General features: G+C 39.7%; 1 protein-coding gene across 1 annotated transcript; it reads left to right on the top strand.

The window, feature by feature from the left end:
- The first annotated feature begins 15,736 nt into the window (after positions 1 to 15,736).
- LOC148010367 (uncharacterized) lies at positions 15,737 to 17,282 on the top strand. The gene is made up of 2 exons (XM_087671789.1): positions 15,737 to 16,034; positions 16,407 to 17,282. Exons 1-2 carry the CDS (start codon positions 15,864 to 15,866, stop codon positions 16,983 to 16,985), a joined length of 750 nt encoding a protein of 249 aa, XP_087527915.1. The 5' UTR covers positions 15,737 to 15,863; the 3' UTR covers positions 16,986 to 17,282.
- The last annotated feature ends 1,211 nt before the right edge of the window (positions 17,283 to 18,493 follow it).

Genomic DNA, 18,493 nt, shown 5'->3' on the forward strand with positions numbered 1-18,493 from the left:
CTTTTTTACATGACTGGGCATCTTGCCAAGGTCCTCTTTTTCTATTCCCTTCTAGTTGCCTTATCCCTTCACCTATGCCCATCTAGATTTTAAATTTGCACAGGAGGGAGCATGGTGCTCTTTTTACAAAATTTTGGTGATGCCTTTTCATTTTAAAATGTGTCTTCACCTTTAACTTGACCTTTTGCACTTTTGGCATTTCCTCTCTTATTCATTTTCTGGGCTGCCTTTTTCTACATTATTCCTTATTTTGATTTTTTATTTTTTTATGTCTTGCATCGGGGTTAACATTACCTCCCTCCTAGTCAAGTGCCAGTCCCATGGTACTTATGGGTCTTTGTTGGGGAGGCTCGGCGATTTGAAGGGTGGTCGTGTGAGTTGTTGATGGGGCCTTGTGGAGGTTGGTCATGGGAGAGAAGCTTGTCAATTGATGGTGATGGTGGAGGTTGAGGGGGTGTTGAGTGGATGGCAGGGCCTTCGATGTTGGTGGTTAGGAGCATTCGGGGGGCCCTACTGCTTGTGCTTGGATGTGTAGCCCGTATCTCAGAGCCCTGCAGGTGATCTCTAATTTTCTCCTTAATGATTCAACAGTCCCTCCTCTTCAGATTGTGTGGTGTCTAAGAGAGTGTTGAGGAAGGCGTGTTGTTGGGCTTCCAAACTTATTTGCGTGGCCTCCACCCTACTTTTTGCTAACACCTTGTCACCTTTTGCAAGGGCTAGCTAGCTCGCTAAGTCTCTCACCCTTCCTTCACTCATGCCCACCTATTCACATGCTCTTCGTTTTATCTCTTCCAAGCTTTAATTATGCCTCTAGGCTAAGGCCCTTATTCTCTGCTCTTGTTCCTCGATTTCTCTTTCTAGTATTTTCTCCTCTTCTAACTCCACATCCACCCTCTTTTCCAACTTGTCCATGTTTTCCTTGTACCTTTGGGCCCTCTCTTCTTCTTCAGTTGTTGCGAGCTCCTTGTTGAGATGGCAAGCTCAACACGTGTGAACATTGATGATGGATCGCCTGGCTAGATGGGTCCATACATCTACACTTAGCATGTTGGTGGTAATTATGATACTCACATGGCCACTGACTTATCACTTATTATATTTAGTCTGTTACACCTACCTACAACTGGCAAAGACATAGCGCCAGTCGATTAGTGTAGTCGGTTATGCATTGTTTAACTTAGTAGGCCACTTTCCTTTATGTTATATATTATCTATACTTTGTGTACATTGTATAGTGTGTGGAAGAAGAAGAAGAAACCAGCAAGAAAACGTTTTGGCCTCCATCTCTCTTCTTGTGTTCTTGAATGAGCTTCCTCTTGTGTATACAGTGTGTGTTTGGTGTAGTAGCTCAAGCAAGTCTCCCCATCACGCGATTCTTGACATGGTATCAGAGATGTGCCACTGAGAGAGTCTGATTTTGAAGGTTGAAGTGAAAGAGAAGAAGCAAGGTTCAAGCAAGCAAGAAATAGGTAAGAAGCTCTCCCATTCTTCCACTCTTTCTCTTGGATAGTGCATGTGGAAGCACCGGAAGCAGGGTCAAGCAAAAATCTCAAATTGCTGTGAGATTTGGTGTGCAACCAGATCACTGTATATCTTGCAAATAGGCCCTTTAGGGCTTTTCCTGCAGTTATTTTGGGCATCTGAGGCTGTTTCAGGCCTCGTTTTAGAGTCACAAGGTTGCGGACAGCAGTTTCAGGGTACATTGTGATTTCGGCTATATTGACCGAAAGTGGGTGCGCAGGTTATAGATTATGAATCTGTAATATTTGAGGTGTTTATAGGAAGGAAACATAAGGTTTATATGCAAATAGGTTGCAGATTACATGTACTATTGAGCAATTAGTACAATAGGTTTCTTGGTGTATTGCTGTGCACGTGTTGTGGAAGATTGCAGAAGACTAGCTTGCTGTGTTATATCCTTGTTTGTGATAATGGCAGAGAACAATGGAAATTCCATTATTGAGAAGCTTGACAAGAACAACTACCCTTCATGGAAGTTTCGTGTGACGAACTTCCTCATAGGAAATGGCCTTTATGAATTTGTTTCAGGTGAAGAAAAGGAGCCAGAGCTGGGTATCCCTCCGACTGCAAATGAGTTAAAAGCATGGAAAGAGTGGAATGCGAAAGACAAAAAGGTGATGTACTGGCTATCTGCAGTTATTGATAATACTATGCCGGGACATATAAGGAATGCAGAAACTTCACATGTAGCTTGGACAATTTTTGAGAGCATGTTTTCAGTAAATACAAAGGTACGAAAGATTCAACTCAAGCAAGAGTTGAATGCCTTGAAGAAAGGGAAAATGTCTGTCAATGAGTATGTGTTGAAGGTGAGGAGCATTGCAGATGCTTTAGCAGCGATTGATGCAATGCCGAATGATGATGATTTGGTTTCATCCACTCTGAGTAGTCTTAACAATGAGAAGGCATGGAAATCATTTGTTACTTCAGTATATGTACGAAAGCCATTTCTAGATTTTGATGAGTTGATCTCTCTCATGATTACTGAAGAGATCAATATGCATAGTGATTCGTCTGAAAGAAATGGTGAACAGGTCTAAGAATTTTACTCAAGTTCAGGAAGGGGACATGGTAGATCCTCTTCAAGAGGCCGTGGTATGGGACATGCTGGCAATAACCAGCAAAACAGGTTCAATCAACAGTTTGGCGAAATGCAGGTTTCTGGAGGCATAGGAAACTTTAGAGGCAGGGGAGCTCTAGAGGAAGAGGTGGATGGTAGAATAGAGGTTTTGGAAATTTTGTTATTGTTTACCATTATTGTGGCAAAACAGGCCATATTGCAACCCATTGCTATGCAAAGAAGGATGATATTCGTAGTGGTAAATTGCAGCAAGGAAACTATGCATCGTCTTCACGACAGAATGAAGACAAAAATGAGTGTCTGTTTGTTATGCAACATATGATAAGGAAAGGGGACACATGATGATGTACGGTATGTCGATTCAGGTGCATCTAATCATATGACTAGTCATGTTGAATGGTTTGGAGAGATGCAAGACTTACAAAATCCAGGTTATGTGCAGACGGGTGATGATTCATGCCACCCAATTTCACACGTTGAAAATGTTCCTTTGTCCTTGTATGATGGCCAGACAAAGAGTCTGACAGATGTATTACATGTGCCATCAATTACAAAGAATCTAGTGTCTGTTGGCCAATTGGTGAAGCAGGGATTGCATGTCTGATTCAATGCAAAAAGTTATTTTATAGAAGACTTTAATGATAAGTACAGGTTGGTCGCAAAAGGAAGTAGAGTTGGCCAGATGTTCACTTTAGATGCTGGAATTCCTGCAATGGATGCTGCTATGTATGCTAAAGGAAAAGGAGTAGTTGTAGATATTGAAGTATGGCATAAATGTATTGGACATGCAAATGTGCAAAGGCTGAAATTAATGCAGTCCAGAGGATTGGTTACAAGGTTGCCTTCTTTTAGAGTTGCAGAATTGCATAAAGTCTGTGAAGCATGCCAGTTTGGTAAGCAGGTAAGACAACCCTTCTCGCATGATAGAGAAGTAAGTAGAAAAATACTTGATGTAGTGTATACAGATGTTTGGGGACCTACACAAAATATATCTCTTGGTGGCAGCAAATACTTTGTCGCATTTATTGATGATTGTTCAAGGAAGTTATGGGTATACTTCATGAAGGAAAAAAGTGATGTGTTTGAGCACTTCAAATATTTTAAGGCAACTGTTGAAACAGAAATAGGCTTAAAAGTAAAGTGCTTGAGATCAGATGGAGGGGGAGAGTACCTCTGTAACGAGTTCAGTGGCTTCTTGAGGACTCATGGGATAAAGAGGCAATTTACTTGCAGGTATACCCCACTACAAAATGGTGTTGCAGAAAGAAAAAACAGACATATTGCAGAAGTTGCATGTGTATTAATGGCTGAAAAGAATATACCCAAACATTTTTGGTATGAGGCTATTCATACTACTGTTTACATTATGAGCATAACTCCTATAGCGGCAGTTCATGAAATGACTCCTGAATAATGCTTTACTGGCAAGAAGCCTAATGTATCACACTTGAAGGTATTTGGCTGTGTTGCATACGTTCATGTGCCAAATGAGCTATGGAAGAAGCTTGATCCCACGGCAAAAAAATGTGTTTTTATTGGATACTCTTTAAAGCAGAAAGGGTATCGCTATTATAACCTTGTCACAGGTGAGTTCAGAGTGAGCAGGGATGTTATCTTTGATGAGATGTGAAGTTGGTATACACCTGCTGGTGATGTTTTGGATGATGATAATGATCAGGATAGCTATGTATAGAAAGATAAACAAGAATCACGGAGTCTTAGTGGACCAGAAACATCATCTAGTACTACACCTACAGTGAGCCCTTGGTCTAGGAGACTAAGGAGTAGCCCCACATCTTCAGGTGGATCTATAAGTGTTGCAAGGAAGGACAAAGGAAAGAAGAAAGTGTTGGATGGTAATGATGCATCTACCAGTCATTTGGGATTGGATAGAGATTCTAGTGGTTCGGAGAGCTTGGATGATGAGCTTGGTATTCCTTTAGTCAGGACACCAGGTGTACAGAGAGCTCATAATAATGTAAAGGCTCAATTGAGTGATCCGGTGGTACGCAGATCTAGCAGGTTCAGATACCTTGTTAAAAGATTTGGTTTTGAAGGTTATGTAGCTCACCATTATGCTTATATGGTGAAACTAGTTGAGGATGTTGAGCCCACTTGTTTTGAGGATATTGTTGGTCATGCTCATTGGGATGCAGCAATGGATGAGGAGATGGCTGCATTAGAAGCCAATAAGACTTGGGATTTGGTACCCTTACCTAAGGGTAAGAAAGCCATTGGCTGTAAGTGGGTTTACAAAGTCAAGCATAATGTAGATGATTCAGTTAGCAGGTATAAAGCTAGGCTGGTTGCAAAAGTATATGCTCAAACATATGGCATAGATTATAAAGAGACATTTAGTCCAGTTGCTAGGATGGCAACTGTTAGATGTGTGATTGCCTTGGCAGCAGCCAAAGGTTGGATTTTGCAGCAAATGGATGTTAAGAATGCCTTATTGCATGGTGAATTGCAAGAAGAAGTGTATATGGAGCAGCTAGCAGGTTATGAGGATTTAGAGCATCCCACATATGTGTGCAGGTTAAAGAATGCACTCTATGGGCTAAAGCAAGCACCTAGAGCATGGTCTAACAATATTGGAGAGTATCTTGTCAATATTGGATTTTGTATTTCTGATGCTGATCACTCACTTTATGTGAGAAAGGGAGATGTAAGTTTGGTCATTATAGTCATCTATGTGGATGACTTGATTATTACAGGTAACAGTGACAATGGGATTGCTCAAGTTAAGGACTTCTTGAAGAAGAAGTTTGAGATGAAAGATTTAGGTGAGCTGAGATACTTTCTTGGTATTGAGGTGATCAGATGTGATGATAGTATATGGTTGTCCCAAAGGCAGTATGGCTTGGATATGTTATCCAAGTATGGTATGATGTAAGCCTCTTTCAATACCATTGGAGCAAAATGTGAAGTTGAGTGTTGATGTTGGGGATGACATAGAAGACCCTACTATGTTCAGGAGGATAGTAGGGAGTTTGATTTACATGACTATCACAAGGCCAGACTTGAGCTATGTTGTTGGTCTTGTCAATAAGTTTATGCAGATGCCTAGAAAGCCTCATTTGGATGCAGTTAGACGTATATTGAGGTACGTGAAGTCCACTTTACATTATGGACTTTTTTATGAGGCAGGTAAGGATGTACAGGTCTTTGGATACACAGATGCAGATTGGGCTGGTAGCATGTCAGACAGAAGATCTACAAGCGGATTCATGTTTTCCCTTGGTAGTGCAGCAGTTACATGGAGCAGCAAAAAGCAACCTACGTTTGCTTTATCGAGTACAGAGGCTAAGTATAGAGGTGCTGCTATGGCAGCATGTGAAGTGGTATGGTTGCAAAAGTTATTAGGTGATTTGGAGGTGCAGGGAGATGGTCCAGCTGTCATTCATTGTGACAACATGAGTAGCATACAGCTAGCTAGGAATCAAGTGTTCCATGCTAGGACAAAACACATTGAGGTGCACTACCACTTTGTGAGAGAGAAGGTACTTGCAGGAGAGATTGACTTGGTATATGTCAGCACACAGGATCAGATAGCTGACATTTTCACAAAGGCATTGGGTGTAGAGAAGCTTCGAAAGTTCCGAAGCTTACTTGGAGTTAAAAAGATAGAGTTGAGCTTGAGGGGGAGTGTTGAGATGGCAAGCTCAACATGTGCGGACATTGATGATGGACCGCGTGGCTAGATGGGTCCACACGTCTACACTTAGCACGTTGTTGGTCATTATGATACTCACATGGCCACTAACTTATCACTTATTATATTTAGTTTGTTACACCTACCTACAGCTGGCAAAGACATAGCGCGAGTCGATTAGTGTAGTCGGTTATGCATTGTTTGACTTAGTAGGCCACTTTCCTTTATGTTGTATCTTATCTATAATTTGTGTACATTGTATAGTGTGTGGAAGAAGAAGAAGAAACCAACACGAAAACGTTTTGGCCTCCATCTCTCTTCTTGTGCTCTTGAGTGAGCTTCCTCTTGTGTATACAGTGTGTGTTTGGTGCACCAGCTCAAGCAAGTCTCCCTACCACGCGATTCTTGACACTCCTCCATGGCGTCTTAGACCCTCTTCATCTATCCTTGTAGCTCTTCTTGTTGCAAGATCAAGAGCTTGTACTCCTAATTCTCATCTTCAAGTTTTCTTCGCCAACTGTCCTCTTGCTCCTCCTTAGCCCTGAGCTTCACCTTTAGCTCACTTATTTTGCATTGATGTATGGATACTTGACAGGTTTTCTTGAGTTGGAAAACCACTAACACTTCTTTCTTCACTTCTAGCTCAGCCATAGCCATCTTCTTTTCCTCCTTTGCTCTCTCCAGTTGGGATATGAGTTCCTTAACATAATCGTCATAGTTTGTAGACAACGACAATGTTGTAGGGATAGTTGTTGTGGACGCTTCTACCCTCTATCTCTTAGGATCCTGTCATGGTTCCGCCCGTCAGTGGGGTTCCTCCGCTTGTACCTTGAGTTATCTCTTTATTGACCAGTGCATATGTGTCCCTTCGTTTCCAAGCTCATAGAAGATCTACATTTGGAGGAATCATAGCACTCAAATTTGATGGCTCTGGGGGTGGGTTTTGGTTGTGGGTTAGCCCTTAGCACTATCTCCGTAAGCTCATAGGAATCAAGGATAGTTGTGATTTAAAACTTCCACAAAGTATAGTTTGTACCATCTAACTTGCATTTGCTAAAGGTTGGAGGATGAATCCTGAATTGTTGGTACAACACCACCACCACTTGATGTGCCAGCACTACTACTTGATGCATCATATGGCATTTCTCCTTTTCACTATTGAAGCCCTTGCCTCTCACGTACTTTTTACTCCTCAAAGCCCCCTATACTCTAATATCATGTGGAAATTACACAGCACAACAAATAGAATTTGAGCAAGGAGTATAAAACACACAACAAATATGATAAAAACAAAGACTACTTTAATTTCAAATGAACGGATACAAATACAGTTTTGTCCACCCGTGCACTTCCATTGTGGAGCTTAGATGGCGACCTAGATAGATGATAGGCGAAGAGCTTAAAGGTAGATGGAAGAACTCTGACTGGGTGAAATATAGATTAATGATGGATTTAGAGAGGTCTTCCTTTTATAGCATGGGAAGGTAGTCTAGTCAGCATGTCTGACCATATTATGAACCTTTCATAGTCGGCAAGGGAATATTCTAGCGATATTTCCCTAGTCCTGCCCTTCTTTCCCTGGCGTATACCAAAATCTCAAGCCTTCTTGTCTTCTATCATCATCAAGCCATTTGTCTAACAAACTCGTTCAATTTGATGGCTTTACAACTTATCTACAATGAGGTCCATGAAGGTGTTACCTATTCCTACTCATCTACAAGTTGGTCTAGCCTTTTATTCTCAATGTTAATTGGGTACTCAAATTGATTGGTTATCTCATCAAGAGATTTGCTTTAAAGGTCTAGATTATAATGGTTGAGGCTAAATAAAATCCTATAAGTCCAGGGGACTCAAATGGAAATATGTTGGCTTTGCTTCTCAAGCATATAAGCTACTCTAAATATGCTTTTTTTTTTGCGGGTCTTCTGGGCCAATTACGCTTGTAGCTTATGAGCATTATCGATCTAGTGTTGATCATCTTTTGACTATCTAATATATCAATTAAAAATTTTCATTAGTTCAAGAGAGTATTGAAATATTCTCTTTGGCAATACTCATTTAAGGTTCCTAAGGTCTTCAAAGGTCATGTAACCTCTGATGGTTCATCAAGGGTCCTTTGGAGTCACTTTAGTCTTCAAGATGGATTACATTTCCTACCTTTTTACCTTAAGAGTCAAGTTGGAGATGCAATTTTCAAGGATGTGTATGTTGCCTTGCCAATCAACATTATTCCCATCATTTTGAGTACAAATTCAACCTCACGTCAAGTTGTAAGCTAGAAGTCATGTTTATTTTGAATACACAAAATTTTTTACCTTAAGGCTATTAGGCTTGGGGCAAAATTGCCAAACGTGGCTTGAGGTAATCCATAGTCTAGTAACTCAAGTTAAGATGCTTCAAGAAGGGGTTGAAGGTTGTAAGCCAAGGTAATGTATAAGGAAAAGTGTCATGACTCTAATCAAACTATAAGAAAGACTAGGATGGATCAAGGTGAAGGTATGGGAAAATCATCCTTAAGGTAAACTTCAAATAGCATTGACAAAAAAGGAGGACTTGTAGTAGGGTGATGCACAAAGGATTGAGGTCCAAGGGAATGTGGACTTTTAAGCTTAATATGAGACTAGATATGTGAGACTATCTAGAGGCAAGATCATGAGGAGTCTTTAAAGCCTTTTAGAGTCAAGTTTGGGCACTCTAGGTCTTTTTTTGACAAGGACAATGAGACCCTCATTGCTACAAATGCATATGGTACATTTTGGAGAGGATGCTCTGGTGTTCTGAGATGCTCCCTCTAAAGGTTATGTGGTTACAAACTTGAGGCAACTTCATTAAGGATGATGGCTTCCTAAGCACAAGCTAAGTTGCTCAAAATACAACAATGGTATATCTGTGTGAAATGGTAAAGGAAAACACTCTAAGAGAAAGGCACTAAGAGGTTATGTGGTCCAATAATCTAGGTCTAAGGCAATTAAATTGAGGTATTCTTCAACTAGGTTCAATGTATTTGTTAGACTCTAAGTACAATCAATAAGTAGGGCCTTTGACATAAGATGGTACAATGCAAACCACTAGGCTTCAACAAAGGTCATGTGTGAGATGAGTAAGGTGTATCCCCTAAGATCTAGGTGTGGAAATGATGTGCAGTATGACTCACATGATCAAGGGAAAAACATTCTTGGCTCTAAGTGTGGAAATGATGTCCTGTATTTAGGTGTGGAAACGACATGTCCTATGACTCTCATGCTCAAGGTAAAAACATTCTTGGCTCAAGGTAATGATCCTATACTTGAGGTAAAAGGTGTGTGTTATAGGCACAAGGTCAACAAATTTAAGCTCCAAGCACATTGTCTTGACTATAGCCAAGGCAAAGGAGACAAATATACTAGAGCTAACAAAAAGACTCCATTGAATCCAATGGATGTCTTTAATTTAGGTATTCTTCTAGCATTAAAAGTCTTCTTTTAACTTTCCATCATGTATCTTTAGCACGAGCTCTATTGGTATCACCAAACACTATCAAAGTATTTGTTAACAAGGAGAAGTTAGGCTTAAAACATGTGATTGTGATGTAGTCATGAGCCATTATCTACGAGAGAATAACATGCCCTCATGATGAAGACGCATGGCTAATGTGTTCAAGTTGATTGTCATTTGCATGGAGTTTTTTTCGATGTATGGCATTATTGGAGTTTTGAGGGCATAAACTTTCACAATACTAAGAGGATAAAAATACTTGAGTGAACCATAGATAATGATTATGCTATTTTCACAATGGCCACATGAAATATGGCTGGTTAGAGAGTGACAAAATTAGTGGTGGTGATACACATGGAACATGCTGCTCTTGATTGGTGTAAAGTAGGAAGAGTGATTTGATGACTTGACAAAGCATGGTATTTGGAAAGGGAGGCACGATAAGAATGAGTGATAAGAGCTAAGGTGATGCTCAAGAGCTCAATTGCCTTCATCATTGCCTTATAGCCTCAATATTGATGGGATGGGGGAGTGTTATACCTTAGCCACTATATATGCATTTCCAAAGACCAGTTAGGGTTTTAGTTTTGGTCCCCTTTTTCCTAAATAAATCTCGTTGGTCAATAGGAGTAGTACCTTATGAATAAGGTCTCCCTTTTTCTCAATTAACATTTAAGGCAAAAGGACTAACACCTTATTAATTGGGCTAGCTTGCATAGTGTATTCCCTTTAGATAAAAATTGATTGCAACAGATTTAACAACTTATCGTGTTATTGAATATGATTAATATCTATAGGATATTAACACTATCTAGTCCTCAAACTATTTTCAATTTCTTTGATACCCAAAGATTTTAAGTGCTAAAGCTATGCAAAGAACTAGCTCTAAAGTTGGTGACTTTATTGATGTAGTGTGGTAGGGTTGGCTATGATAGAGAGGTATTAATACTTCTAAAGAAGCAGAATTCCATTGAGGACAATAGCAAGGACAATGGCGTAGCAAAGATGCTTTCCTCTTATCAATGTACATTTTGCACTTCACTTCATGTAACTTCAATATTCTAAAGCATGGCCATTGGAGGCTTCATGCAATTGCTTATGTTCAAGCTTGTTACGTGCTATTAAACATATTAGTTTGTGATCGTGTGCAAAGCTAAGAATATTGGTATGTAAAAGAAGGATGTTTATTTATTTTCTATATTGAATCTCAAAAGAAGATGTGGCTTGTGTAAGAAAAGGATGTTTATATGTACAATTTTGAATGACATTGCTCAAAGTTTGAATAAACAAACATCAAAAGGATAAAATTTGTGATAACACGATTATTCTTTTGAATTGAGAGAACATTGACATACATGATTATTTTGATTTGAGAGAACATATAGATAGTAAGGGGAAGAGAGGGCAGAGGTAGTGACTTGTTGGCAACTCAAGTCTCGACCAAACATCATTACAAACTTTGAAGCCATGAAAGAAGCTCACTTCAAACTCATACCCTGGTGCCCTCTTTTCATGTTGTTCAAAGAAGGAACATGTCCAATGCAAGCATAGAGAAGCATGGAGAGGTGTGGAGTTGGTAATCAATTTAGAGAGTGTCCAACAAACACTCTTTGACATAACCTCGAGGTTAGATCACTTTAGTATTGTGGCGTCTATTTCCTTGGGGGTTGTCAAACTCTTTATTGGTAGAGGTTGCATCCCACACGTCATTGGAGTTGTGCTAGTTGATAGATGTCGTTTGCAAAGCTTTGGGCTTTAGCTAAGAGAGTATGAGTAAACAAGGAATATAGGAGTGAGAGGTTAAATTCACTTAATATTTCTTGTTGTCACAAGAGGCTAAAATGAAGTAGGGGCTAGTGGAATTATATTGATTTTTTGTCATTTTTGAGACATGGGGCTGTTAGAATTATATAAGTTTTTGTCATTTTGGAGATGTGGTCACTTGTTGATTTTTCAATTAGCAAAATTTTACATTTATATACATTTATTCAACTGTATGAATGAGGGTACAAGCCCAAGAATTTCTTCAAAGTTGTTGAACTAGGCTTTAATGGTTCATTTGCACAGTTGGAGAAATTAGCTATCACCTTCTTGTTTGCTAGGTGCACAAGTCATGGTTGTTGTACTATTGATGAAGAGCATAATGGTTTGTATATACATAGACAATATTATGCAATCATATAATTCACATCGACAATGACTAAAGAGTATTAAGATAGAATTTCACATACTTATTTTTTGTTTCAAGAATTTGCCCAACTTCTAAAGCATTTTGCAAGTCATTTGATAATGTCAGTACCCTAAACTCTCAAGTTATGCTTTGAAACATAAGAATTGGTGAACCCAATCTTGATAGTTAAATAAACATAGCGTTCCGCGCGCACTTCGTGCTCACAAAATGCTAGGCCGCTTCACAGTAGCTTCGCTGCCTCGAAGTGGCAAGCAAAGTTGCCGTGCTATCACATGGCAACTTCTCTCAACAATCCATTTCTCATCTTTCTCTCTCCTCTTTTTCCTCTCTCTCTCTCTCTCTCTCCCCCAAATTCCCTATGTCTATTTTTTTTCTCTCTCTCTCTTTCTTTGCCGTCTATTTTAGTTTATTTTTTCTTCTCTCATGGTTTTCTCTCTCCCCTTTTATTCTCCCCCCTCTTCTCTCTTTTCCTTCTCTCTCCCTCTCCTCTTTCTTCTTCTTCTTCTCTCTCTCTTCATTCTCTTTTTAAAATTTTTATTCTCTCTCTCTCATTTTCTTCTCTTTGCGCTTTTCTTCTCTCTCTCTCTCTCTCCTCTCTTTTCCTTCTCTCTTTCTCCTCTATTTTTTATTCTCTGTCTCTTTTTAAATTTTATCTTTTCTCTCTTTATAATTCTCTCTACATGTTCTCTCTCTCTTCTTCTTCTTCTTTCACTTTCTTCCCCCCCCTCAGTCTCTCTTAAAGTATGTAAATTTTATACTTTCCCTATATATAATTCTCTTTATGTTTATATTCTCTCTCTTCTTCTCCTCTCCTCTCTCTCTCTCTCTGTGTCCCCTTTTCTTCTTCTCCCCTTTCTCTTAATTTTCCTTTTTTTCCTCTCCCTCTCTCCCTTTTAAATTTTAAAATTTTTTAAATCTCCTTCTCTCTCTTTAAAAATTTTTTCTTCTCTCTCTCTCTCTCTCTATCCTTCTCGCTCCCTTCCTCTCTCTCTAAAAAAATATTTAAAATTAAAAAAGAATTTTCTCTTTTCTCTTTTTCCCCATCTCTCTTCCTCTTTTTCTCTTTCTTATTCTTATTATTCTTCTCTCTCTCTCTCCCCTCTCCTCTCCTTTCCTTCTCTCTCCTCTTTTTTCCTTTTTTTTCTCTTTCTTTTAAATTTTATCTTTCCTCTCTCTATAATTCTCTCTGTGTTCAAATTCTCTCCCTTCTTCTTTTTATTTTCTCTCTCTCATTTTCTTCTCTTTGTCTCTGTCTCCCCTCTCTTTTTCTTTTTTTCTCTCTCCCTTTAAATTTTAAATTTTCTCTCTCTATAATTCTCTTTCTCTCTGTTCCCCCTCTCTCTCTCTCCCTCCCTCTCCTCTTCTTTCTTTTTTGCTCTTTATATATTTCTCTCTCTCTCTCTCTCTCCTTATTTTAATTAAAAAAGTTTTTCTTTTTTTCTCTTTCTTCTAAATTTTATCTTTCCTTTCTCTATAATTCTCTCTCTATGTTCAAATTCTTTCTCTATAATTTTTCTTCTTATTTTCTCTCTCTCATTTTCTTCTCTTTGTCTCTCTTGCCCTCTCTCCCCTCTCTTTTCATTTTTTCTTTTCTTCTCTCTCTCTCTATAATTCTCTTTTTTTCTTTTAAATTTTATATTTTCTCTCTCTATAATTCTCTCATTGTGTTCAAATTCTTTCTCTTCTTATTCTTATTTTCTCTCTCTCATTTTCTTCTCTCTGTCTCTCTCCCCCTCTCTCTCTTTTTCTTTTTTTTCCTCTTTCTCTCTCTTAAATATTATATTTCCTCTCTCTATAATTCTCCTTTTCTCTGTTCCCCCTCTATCTCCCTCCCTCCCTCTCCTCTTCTTTTTTTTGCTCTTTCTCTCTCTCTCTCTCTCTCTCTCTCCTTATTTTAATTAAACAAAACGTTTACATTAAAAAGTTTATCTAACACACACACATAGAGAGAGAGAGAAACTTTTGATTTAAAAAGAAGTTTGATTTGATTGAGAGAGAGAGAGAGAGAGAGAGAGAGAGAGAGAGAGAGAGAGAGAGAGAGAGAGAGAGAGAACCTAGGCTCTACACATGAGAGAGAGAGGGGGGAGGGAAAGAATTTAATTAAAAAGGGGACGGGGAAAATAAAGAGGGAGATTATAAGTGAGAGAGAGGGGAGGGGTTTTAATTTAAAAAAGAGAGGTGAGGAAGGGGGAAGGCTTTAATGAGAAAAGGGAAGGGGAAGAGAAAATGAGATATTGCACATGAGAAAGAGAGGAGGGGAGAGGGTTTTGATTGAAAAATGGAGGTTTGGAAAAGGGGGTAGGTTCGGGAAGCCCTTTGGAGGTTCGGGGCTTTCCGAACCTATAGCTAAAATAATATAGTAGTAAGAGCTCGTGCTAAAGATACATGATGGAAAGTTAAAAGAAGACTTTTAATGCTAGAAGAATACCTAAATCAAAGATATCCATTGGATTCAATAACATCTATTTGTTAGCTAAGTTGCTTAAAATACAACAATGGTATATCCGTGTGAAATGGTAAAGAAAAACACTCTAAGAGAAAGGCACTAAGAGGTTATGTGGTCCAATAATCTAGGTCTAAGGTAATTAAATTGAGGTATTCTTCAACTAGGCTCAACGTATTCGTTAGACTCTAAGTACAGTCAATAAGTAGGGCCTTTGACATAAGGTTGTACAATGCAAACCACTAGGCTTCAACAAAGGTCGTGTGTGAGATGAGTAAGGTGTATCCCTTGAGGTCTAGGTGTGGAAATGATATGCAGTATGACTCACATGATCAAGGTAAAAACATTATTGGCTCTAAGTGTGGAAATGATGTCCTGTGTTTAGGTGTGGAAATGACGTGTACTAGTGAATTGCAAACTCTGTTCTCGGTTGTCTATTGTTGGAACTAGTGAATACGAGAAAAGCATTGATGGAACTTACAATGAATGTCTCACATAAGGTGTGCATTTCTTGTGCTTTGTGAGTGACTTTTGTTGAACACACTAACTGTCCTTTGCACTAAACATTATGACGAGTGCTTGCCCCATTGGCAAGGAGATGCAATGCTATTACATAATGTAATAGAGAATAAATGACAATCATAGGGAGGGATGAATAGGTGGTGAAGAAGTTGGTAAGGCTTGTGTTTTTGTGCATTAAGCCTACAAGAAGGCGCAAATGGATTGTGAACTTTGTTCTCAATTGTCTCACGATGGAACATTGAGAGCACGAGAAGAAAAGTAGATGGAACTTACACTGAGTGTCTCACACAAGGTGTGCGTTTCCTTGTGCTTAGTTTGTGATTTTTGTTGAGTGAATTGACTTATTTTCTCCCAACATTATGTCTTACACTTGCCCCATCGACTAGGGCATGCAATGCTCTTAATCAATGCAAGGGAGACACGATGAGTATGAGAGGCAAGGTCTATGAATAGGTGGTGAAGAAGTAGGAGAGGCTTGTGTTTTTGTGCACAAAGGAGGAGCCAATTGTGGAAGCTTGAAGCATTGGTTGGTTGTAAAATCCAAAGGAATGGTTGCAGGTGAAAGTGCATGAAAGAGGAGATGAGTGCTGTGATGCCTGGGAGGGAGTCATGAGTTATGGAGACGCAGAGAAGGAGCAAAGGATATGCTGGGAGGAAAAACATGGAGGAAGAGGGAAACATGTTTTATGGAGGTGGTGTAATCAAGAAGAAGACATAATTACCGTAGATAAGGAATGATCCGACGGCCGATCATAGGGAAACCGAAGGTGGGCGATCCAGCTTTAGGCGGAATGAACCAATGGGAAGCGAGGACGTGGCGGTCGGGCGTAGTATATAAGTTTGCATTCTCTCCCGAGCTTTTCAAATTTGGAGAGAGAAAGAGAGCACTCTGAGAGAGAGAGAGAGAGAGAAGATATTTCCTTCCTGCATAGTATAGCCTGTCGCCTTCTGCATTCTCGATTCTGCGTTATCGATCGACATGGCTTCGGATCCCGCGCCCGAGACCACGCTCGCTCCTGCAGCGGAGCCTGCCGCTGCAGCAGAGGTGCAGCCTGCTCCCAAGGCCGAGAAGGAGAAGAAGTCTAAGACTTCCAAGGAGAAGAAGCCTCGCCCTGCTAAGGGCCCCTCTTCCCACCCTACCTACCTCCAGGTAATGTATCCCTTGCCTCGTTTCTTGTTGTAGCGAAAATGTTAATCATTTGGCTCCTCGTCTTAAGCAGCGATGGGAATTCCAGTTTTTGCAGCTTGGTTGTGTCATTGTGATCAGACTTCTGATTGTGCCTAGCGGTAGTTCTACAAAGCGATAGGTTTTCTGTTTTGTTTGCTTCAATGCTTTTTAATGGTGGTAAGAGTGCTATTTTCTGTGGCAGCAGATGAATTCGTCAGCTGCGTGCTAGTGTTGCCTGTTTTAGCGTTTGCACTGCCAGTTCGTCTCGAAATTTTGCGACGCTTCTTACGCTAACGGTGTTTACTTATGCATATCTGCATCTCAAATTTGGTTTTGGTACATCTGCTTTTGCAGATGATAGGGGAGGCAATCTTGCACCTTAAGGAAAGGAACGGGTCAAGCCAGCCGGCCATTGCCAAATACATCGAGGAGAAATACAAGACCGGATTGCCTCCAAATTTCAAGAAGCAATTGGCAGTGCAATGCAAGCAGCTCGTTTTGAAGGGGAAGCTCGTGCAGGTGAAGCACTCGTACAAGCTGTCAGAAGCCGCGAAGAAGATGACGAAGACCTCTCCGGGGGAGAAGCCAAAGGCAGTTACAGCGACGAAGAAGGCAGAGAAGCCGAAGAAGATTGCGGCGGCCAAGTTGCCGAAGGTGAAGGTGCAGAAGAAGCCTATAAGTGCAGCAAAGGCCGGGGTGAAGAAGCCGAAGAAGGCGGCTGCTGCAGCCACAAAGGCTGTGAAGCCGAAGCCGAAGGCGAAGGATACGAAGCCAAAGGCGAATCTTTCTGCAGCACAGAAGAAGAAGAAGGTGGCCCCTTCCTCAGCTTCTAAAAAGGCCAAGTCTGTCTCAAGAGCGTCGCTTGCCAAGAAGCCTAAGGTCCCTGTTGCCAGAAAGGCAAAGGTAGGCAAGCCTCCTGTGGCTGCTGCTTAAGGGTCAGGCGCTGCGTCCCGTTGCTGTCGCTGCTGTTTAGGTAAGTCTGCTTCAATGGTGGTTCGACCAGGACTACCACCTTACGAACTGTTCAAAGAGTCCTTTCCTGCTGCTGTTCCGTCCTAAACATGGTTGTTTTCCACCATGAGCGGAACTCCAAACTTGTCTTGTAATATATTGTAAAATCTTGTCGCTCTTTTCAAATGTCAAAGTGTTACTGGGATTTTGAGGCACCCCCGAATGATGCCGTAGATTATGGTCTTGTTTCCACATATCTATGCATTTTACTGTTGTTTCCTCGTTTTCTTGTGTATCCATGTCATGGTGTGATTGCTTCAGAAAAGAGTTCATTGTTGTTGCTTTATGCTGCCACTATGGACAGCACATGCCACTTGATCTACAAACAATTCTCTGCATGGACAGGTGAAAATTGTGTAATGTGGGATGTTTCAATTTGGAGGTTACAATGTGCAATTGCAATTTTATATGTAGTATGCTATAAAGGATTTATGGGTTGTTCAAAGATGGTTGATGGATTATGCCATTGCGGTTTGTATGTAGTATATATTTTTATGGGGAATTTTAGTGAAGTGAACGGTTTCCCACAGAAAACAAACGCACGTGCTCTTCCTTAGATCAATCTCTTGAAGTGTTGAACCTACCCTTGAAGAATAACTTTTAAACCTATTCATCTGTAGGTAATCGTAAAACGTGATTATCTTTTTGAAGTTGTAAAGTTGAACGATCTTTGGACATATCAATCAATCAACCCACAACTTCTAAGTTTTGAATATGCATTAAATTGTTGGTTCCCTCTTAACAATCAGAGCTTATATTGCTTTCACTTTTGAGTAGGGGCTCTTGCCCAGTTTGCGAAATGGCCTCCCCTCCACATGACGTTTTATGGAATTTGTGTTTGAAGTATTTATGTCTTCTTGAACCATATTAAAATCTCCTCTTAAAACCATGTTTCCAAGTGCTAGCTAGAAGGTATGGTACCATTGTAACCATAGATGTTTGCCATGATCATTGACTCAACTTCCTAGTTGATGGAAACTATTAGTTGCTTGCCATTATGAGAGATGTACCTTAGACTTAAGGTGTTTATATTTTATTTTATTATTATATTATTTTAGCTCTCGAAAGGGTTTCTTGAACTTTCTTGAACTTATACCTCTCTCTAAATCTCCTATCCTTTTCTTTCCCCTCTTTCTCTTCCCCCTTTCTTTTTCATTAAAGACTCCTTTCTTTTTTATTTTTTGAAAAATTAAAATACTTTTTTTTTTCTTTTTACTTACAATCTCTTTTTTTCCCTTACCTTTTTTAATTAAATTCCTTCTTTCTCTTTATTTCATGTGTAAAGCTTAGGTTTTCTCTTTCTTTCTCTCTCTTGCTCTCTCTCTCACATTAAACTTTTAAATATAATTTTTATGTTTAATTAATTTTTTTGTGTACTTAAAATAAGGAGAGAGAGAGAAAGACATAGAGAGAAATATACAAGGAGCAAG

Source organism: Lygodium microphyllum, chromosome 29 (assembly GCF_053477565.2).
Source record: "Lygodium microphyllum isolate KBCC chromosome 29, Lygodium_microphyllum_v1.1.10, whole genome shotgun sequence".
NCBI classification, from domain to species: Eukaryota; Viridiplantae; Streptophyta; class Polypodiopsida; order Schizaeales; family Lygodiaceae; genus Lygodium; species Lygodium microphyllum.

Excerpts from the sequence above, each read along its gene's own strand:
- LOC148010367 (XM_087671789.1), top strand. The coding sequence starts at position 15,864 with ATGGCTTCGGATCCCGCGCCCGAGACCACGCTCGCTCCTGCAGCGGAG. Across the intron at positions 16,035-16,406 it reads CCCACCCTACCTACCTCCAG|ATGATAGGGGAGGCAATCTT; the intron begins GTAATGTATCCC and ends CTGCTTTTGCAG.